The sequence below is a fragment of the Vipera ursinii genome (genome assembly GCF_947247035.1).
Source record: "Vipera ursinii genome assembly, chromosome: 1".
Lineage (NCBI taxonomy): Eukaryota > Metazoa > Chordata > Lepidosauria > Squamata > Viperidae > Vipera > Vipera ursinii.
In genome coordinates this window covers 68,093,948-68,099,947 of record NC_139512.1, presented here as the reverse complement: position 1 = coordinate 68,099,947, position 6,000 = coordinate 68,093,948, and the positions used below count along the sequence as shown (strand labels likewise).

The following is a 6,000-nucleotide window of genomic DNA, read 5'->3' as shown; positions in this document are numbered from 1 at the left end:
TGGCTGTAAGTAAATCAAGAAGGATCAGTGATGGCAATTCATGCCTTCATCACCATGACTGGGCTACTGCTACACACTTTTTATGTGGCTGCCTTTAAGATAACTTGAATTGTATCAACTGGTACAGAATTCATTAACCAGACCTCAAATCAGGTTTCCAGGGGGCTTCCAAGCCTAATTTAAAGGGCTATTTATCCCTTGTAGCAGCCTATATAATGTAGTGCCCAATATATCAAGGGCTGCCTCGGGTAATCTCCCTTCCTTATTCAACAGCCTCAAATTCCATTTTATGAAAGGTAAAAAAAGCATTTGGGTCAGAAGGCAGGTCTTCTCTAAGGTGGCTCATTCTCAGATACACTTATCCAGTTCAGTTCTAGTCTTCTGGAAGGCCCTGAAAACCATCCCAACAATAAATAATAACCAAGCTTTTAATTTCCTTAATTCTATTTAGTTGAGGTTTTTTTTTTAATGAGGGTGTGAGAATGAGCCTTGATGGAGCAGTGGGCTAATGTAACACCAGCTGCCTGCAATTAGTGCAGGTTCGAGTCCCACCAGGCTCAAGGTTGACTCAGCCTTCAATCCTTCCGAGGTAGGTAAAATGAGGACCCAGATTGTTGGGGGCAATTAAGCTGACTTTGTAATAATGCCACTTAGGGGGTGTGTGTAAAAGCCCTAATAAGCAGGCATATACATAGAATGAAGGCTACTGCTTAGCTTGTAAGCCGCCCTGAGTCTTCGGAGAAGGGCGGGATATAAATGGAATTTAAATAAATAAATAAATAAATAAATAAATAAATAAATAAATAAATAAATAAATAAATAAATGCATGCATGCATGCTCCGTGAGCTGCATTGGTTGCCAGTTGTCTTCCGGGTGAGATTCAAGGTACTAGTAATGGTGTTTAAAGCCCTACATGGCAGGGGTCCGGAGTACCTTAGGGAACACCTGCTGCCGGCATCAACTTCCCTCCGCCCTGTGCGTTCCCACAGAGAGAGCCTCCTCAGGGTGCCACCGGTCAGAGAATGTAGATTGGTGGCCCCCAGGGGGAGATCTTTCTCTGTGGGCGCCCAAGAATTATGGAACCAGCTACCAGTTGAGCTCCGGACGGCGCCCAATCTCCGCTCCTTCCGCCGCGACCTAAAAACATACTTGTTCGAACAAGCCGGCCTGGCCTGAGGGGGGATTGGGGGGGGGTTATTATTATTTTATTGGGGTTATTTATTATGTATTAATTGTTCTTTTAACGGGCATGTATTTAATTACTTTTAACTTTTGTAATTTTGTATTTTATTCTTGCCCTGTACACCGCCCTGAGTCCTTCGGGAGAAGGGCGGTATAGAAATATTAATAAATTAAATTAAATTAAATTAAATTAAATTAAATGACGATTGATGCTGCGATTTATTGATGACGCATTGTACAACGTTCCGTTCAGAATCTGTTGATCCGGGAAGTTTGGAAAGATGGATTGATTGATTGCATGAATGAATGAATGAATGAATAAATAAATAAATAAATAAATAAATAAATAAATAAATAAATAAATGGCATTCTTCTTCGTGTGCGGGCGTTCGTGCGTGTGCCTACGATAACATCTCGCAAACGCTGCAAACGCTCCTGTCATCTTGAATTATAATCTCACGGCGCTCACGAATCCCAACTTCCGGGGAGTTGGCTGTTTTTCAGGAAAGGTGAAACACCGCCGCTACTAAGGAAAGTCGCCCAAACTGGAGGAACAGGCTTTACCCGAGAGGCGAGAAAGTGAAAGGGGCCTCCCGCCGCGCTCCGTCTTTCCGCGCGCTTCCCCGCCGAAGCCGAGCGGCCCGGCCAGAGCCGACCCGCACTTGCTCTGCTCGAAACCACGCCCCATCCCCCGCCTCCCACCTGTCCGTGCCTGGAGTCCGGCCGCCAAGTGGAGCGAGTTAATCGCAGCTCCCGAAGACGGAGACGACCCAAATCTCGTCATGTTCCGCCAAACGCTGTCGGGCCGGCTGTCGCCCCGAATGTTGCCCCTCGTGGCCGCAGCCCTCCTCGAAGGGAAGGAAAGGAAAGAAACTGGCCTCTATCACTGGCGGGTAATGTGGGCTGGGAAGCGACGGGCAGCTTTTCCCAAGCAGAAGTCCGCACGGGTGTAAGAAGTTGGCGGCCGCGTCAAATCTTCTTCCTTTTTTTTTTCTTCTCTTCCCCCCCCCCCACCGAAAGCCTTCGCCTTTAAAAAAAAAAAATCGAAGGAAGCGCATAAAACTGAGGTAGCTCGAGAGAAAGGCAATCAGCTTTTAGGTTTAGGTGTAAGCAAAGTTTTTTTTTATTAATATGGGAGAATGGATTATAACGCAGTCGGTCTCGAACTCACCTTGATAATAATAATGTTGGAAGGGACCTTGGAGGTCATCTAGTCCAACCCCCTGCTCAGGCAGGAAACCCTATACCATTTCAGGCAAATGGCTGTCCAGTCTCTTCTTAAAAAATTCCAGTGTTGGAGCATTCACCACCTCTGGAGGCAGGTTGTTCCACTGGTTAGTTGTTCTAACTGTCAGGAAGTTTCTCCTTTGTTCTAGGTTGTCTCTCTCTTTGACTAGTTTCCATCTGTTGCTTCTTGTCTTGCCTTCAGGTGCATTGGAGAATAGCTTGACTCCCTCTTCTTTGTGGTAGCCCCTGAGATATTGGAGCACTGCTATCATGTCACCCCTAGTCCTTCTCTTCCTTAAACTACACCTACCCAATTCCAGCAACCGTTCCCTATATGTTTGAGCCTCCAGTCCCCCAATCATCTTTGTTGCTCTTCTCTGTACCCATTCTAGAGTCTTGACATCTTTTTTACATCGTGGTGACCAAAACTGGATGCAGTATTCCAGGTGTGGCCTTACCAAAGCATTGTAAAGTGGAATTAGTACTTCACTTGGTCTTGATTCTATCCCTCTGTTAATGCAGCCTAGCACTGTGTTGGCTTTTTTGGCAGCTGCAGCACACTGCTGGCTCATATTGAAGTGATTGTCTACTAGGACTCCGAGATCCCTCTCACAGTTACTACTATTGAGCAAGGCACCACCTATACTATACCTGTGCATTTGATTTTTCCTGCCTAAATGTAGAACCTTACTTTTTTCACCACTGAATTTTCTTAGCCAAGGGTTGAGCCTTGAAGAAATTGGGCTAATCCCACTCCCCATTTTAGGTGAGCGACTCTTCACCCCAAAGAGATTGGTTGCTTCTTTAGTTGATCAGGTTTTGTTTGCTCCTAAAGATCACATCTTGAGAAGCAAACATTCTAAAGGTGTAACCTTTACATCTAAAGGTTGCATCTTTAGAATTTAGAAATACCTCTGAAGAATTACATCTGATACATGTTTTGCATGATGACTGCTGTTGAAGTCAGCATGTCCAAACCTGGCTTGGAGTCTTCCTACAGCACTACTTGTTCATATTTACAACCTGTGTACTGTGAATACTTCATTTTGTGCCCAGCATAGTTTTTGTTAGATAAATTGGGTAGCTTCATAATCCTTCATAATTCATAATGGTCAGTATAAATTTCCTTTTTTAATGCTGACTTCAATGAAAGCTACTACTAACCAATAGTTTTTAAGGCAGATTCCAACATAAATTGCTGCTGGCCTGCCAGTTTGGCCAGTGTCATCACTATTCTTCTCAGTGGATGGGTGGACACCAAAAGGGGGCCTTGGTGTATTTGGTATTCCCAATAATTGAAACATCTAACTGGGGTAAGGAGGCTTATCTTTTTTCAAACCTTGCCCAGGATCATAAAAACTTTACAAAAACAATGGAAAGATTTCCATCTACCATATCTGGTAGCGTTCAGTTTTGTTTCGGTAAAATGGTTGACTAATCGTAACTTTCATTATAACTAATCAATATATATAAATGGCAAAGTGTTCCTTAGCTTGAGATTGACTTTCAACGATTGTATGAATGGAAGTATCCTTGAAGTTTTCTTAACAGCAATATAGGACTGGTTTGCCAGTGACTTTTTCAATGTTCCTGTCTAGTTTCAAATTCTCCCATCCTCAGTGCTTTTTTTGTAAAACAAAAAGGTGCCGGAACTCACACATGTCATACAACCCGCCTTGCCTACCCTACAAGGTTCCATCCAAAAAAGGTGCCGGAACTCCATTCCGAGAGTTCTATGAGAAAAAAAGCCCTGCCCATCCTGATATCAATGTGGTCCAACTATTCTTACCTTTATGGGGGTGGAGGGGATTACTTAAATCTGGCAAGATATCGTTACCTGCTGCAGCAAATTCTTGAGAGAAGAAAAATAGATATGGGAAAATATAAATAGATTTAGTGACAGGAAAGTAAATGTTCATGACTATTATATACCATATAGATTTCCTTGCCTGGGAATTTAAATAACTGGATTTTAGAAACCTTTGAAGGATGTGTACACACTTGATCTATTTCTGCTCAGCATGAGTTTAAACTTCTGATGGTAGTAGGTAAAAATAGCAAGGGGTTGATATTGCCATGTGTGTTGTTTTCTACAGAGAGGTCGTTAAGATAATTAAGGTCACCAGATATAGTAGCCCTTGCATGTTAATATTTGGATGAATTATTTTTGCAGCGGGAAAAGCAGCCTTATTACAATCTCACTGTAAAAGTCCTCAGAGCCAGGAACATTAAGGGAACAGATTTATGTAAGTATCTGGAGATGTTTGCTTTCTCATTTGGATGCACCTTTATAATACATTTAGTAGAAAACCAACCGACACGTGATGAACAGTCCCTTAAACCAGTAGTCTGAGTTATAACTAATAGTAAGGGATAAGCATTTTCCTGGGATTTCACAGCTGTTGTGTGACCTCAGGAAAGGGTGAAGCTTTTTTAAGAAGGATTAAGAGGTGTTCCATGTTTGCCCGTGTGTGTGTGTGTGTGTGTGTGTGTGTGTGTGTGTGTGTGTGTGTGTATCTTTGAATCAGTTTTTAATTTCCTGCTAATTGCAAAAGTGACTGGCCCACATTCACCCAGCTGGCTTTGTGGCCAAGGCAGGATTAGAACTCATAGTCTCCCAGTTTCCTTAACCACTACAACCAAACTGGCTCTTTGTTTGTTTGTTTGATAGTCTATATTTGCTCTGAAAGCTTTCTTTTGGCATAAGATCTGAAGTATAGTATAGGAATAGGGAAGCATTTTTAGCCTGAGAGTTGGTTGAACATAAAGGACATCGGATACAGGATTAAGCATGGTTATTATTCCCTAAATGTAGTCTGGAACTTGAATATGGTGTAATCACCAAGAGTCAGCCTGGCTCAAGGCTATCTTTATCTTTACCTTTTAGAAAGAAGTGGAAGTCCTATACAGAGAATTCTTTTTCCCAATAATGATGAGGGGGCTGGCTATGGTCTTTCTTTTCTTTTAGGATGTTCACACATTGTATACTTTTTTAAAAAAATATTTTTTTAAGCTATGCCCTTTGCTGTAAGAATAATCTGACATTTAAATATTCCACAAATGTACCTAAATACAGAATAAAGTGAATAGGTAAAAAACAAAAAAATGTAAATGTGCTTTATATAAGTTTGATTACTTGAATATGCCTTTGTCTGATGCTCAGTATAAGCCATGGTGAATAAATGATAATTAGAGGTATTTTTTCTGTAACAGAGTCGCAGTATCAGAAGATATTTGTATTTGATTACTAACAATGAGAATTTCAAAGAATATATTTTAAATCTTTAAGAAAATTCCTCATCTCACTGTGGCCTAGAATATACAGAAAGCATAAAAACAAGTTTAATACTAATGAAAAGCAGTAGCAAAAGCAGGGAACTAAAATTATGAGTGATAATTTTAGTGATAATTTTTTAGTGATAATATAATCAATGCTTATTTAAGGAGAATTATTTTCAAATGTCAGTAGAATACAGCTGAAGGGGAAAAAAGATGGATTTAAAACTTTTGAAAGATCCACTAGAAGCAGGAGATAAGTAGAGTTCTCTCCTTTTCTAGCTCTAGAAAAAGATAATCTTACATGATTTGAA

The 6,000-nt window shown here is 41.1% G+C and overlaps 1 protein-coding gene across 1 annotated transcript in view; it reads left to right on the top strand.

Annotated features, from left to right (window-relative positions):
- Positions 1-1,965: 1,965 nt before the first annotated feature.
- The window catches only part of LOC310631703 (cytosolic phospholipase A2 zeta-like), a gene marked incomplete at its 5' end in the record, with an annotated part of 29,832 nt that continues 25,797 nt past the window's right edge, over positions 1,966-6,000 (top strand). Inside the window, 2 exons of the mRNA XM_083348370.1 lie at positions 1,966-2,076; positions 4,584-4,656. Coding sequence (XP_083204496.1) covers positions 1,966-2,076; positions 4,584-4,656 — 184 coding nt within the window. The remainder of the gene's footprint in view (positions 2,077-4,583; positions 4,657-6,000) is intronic.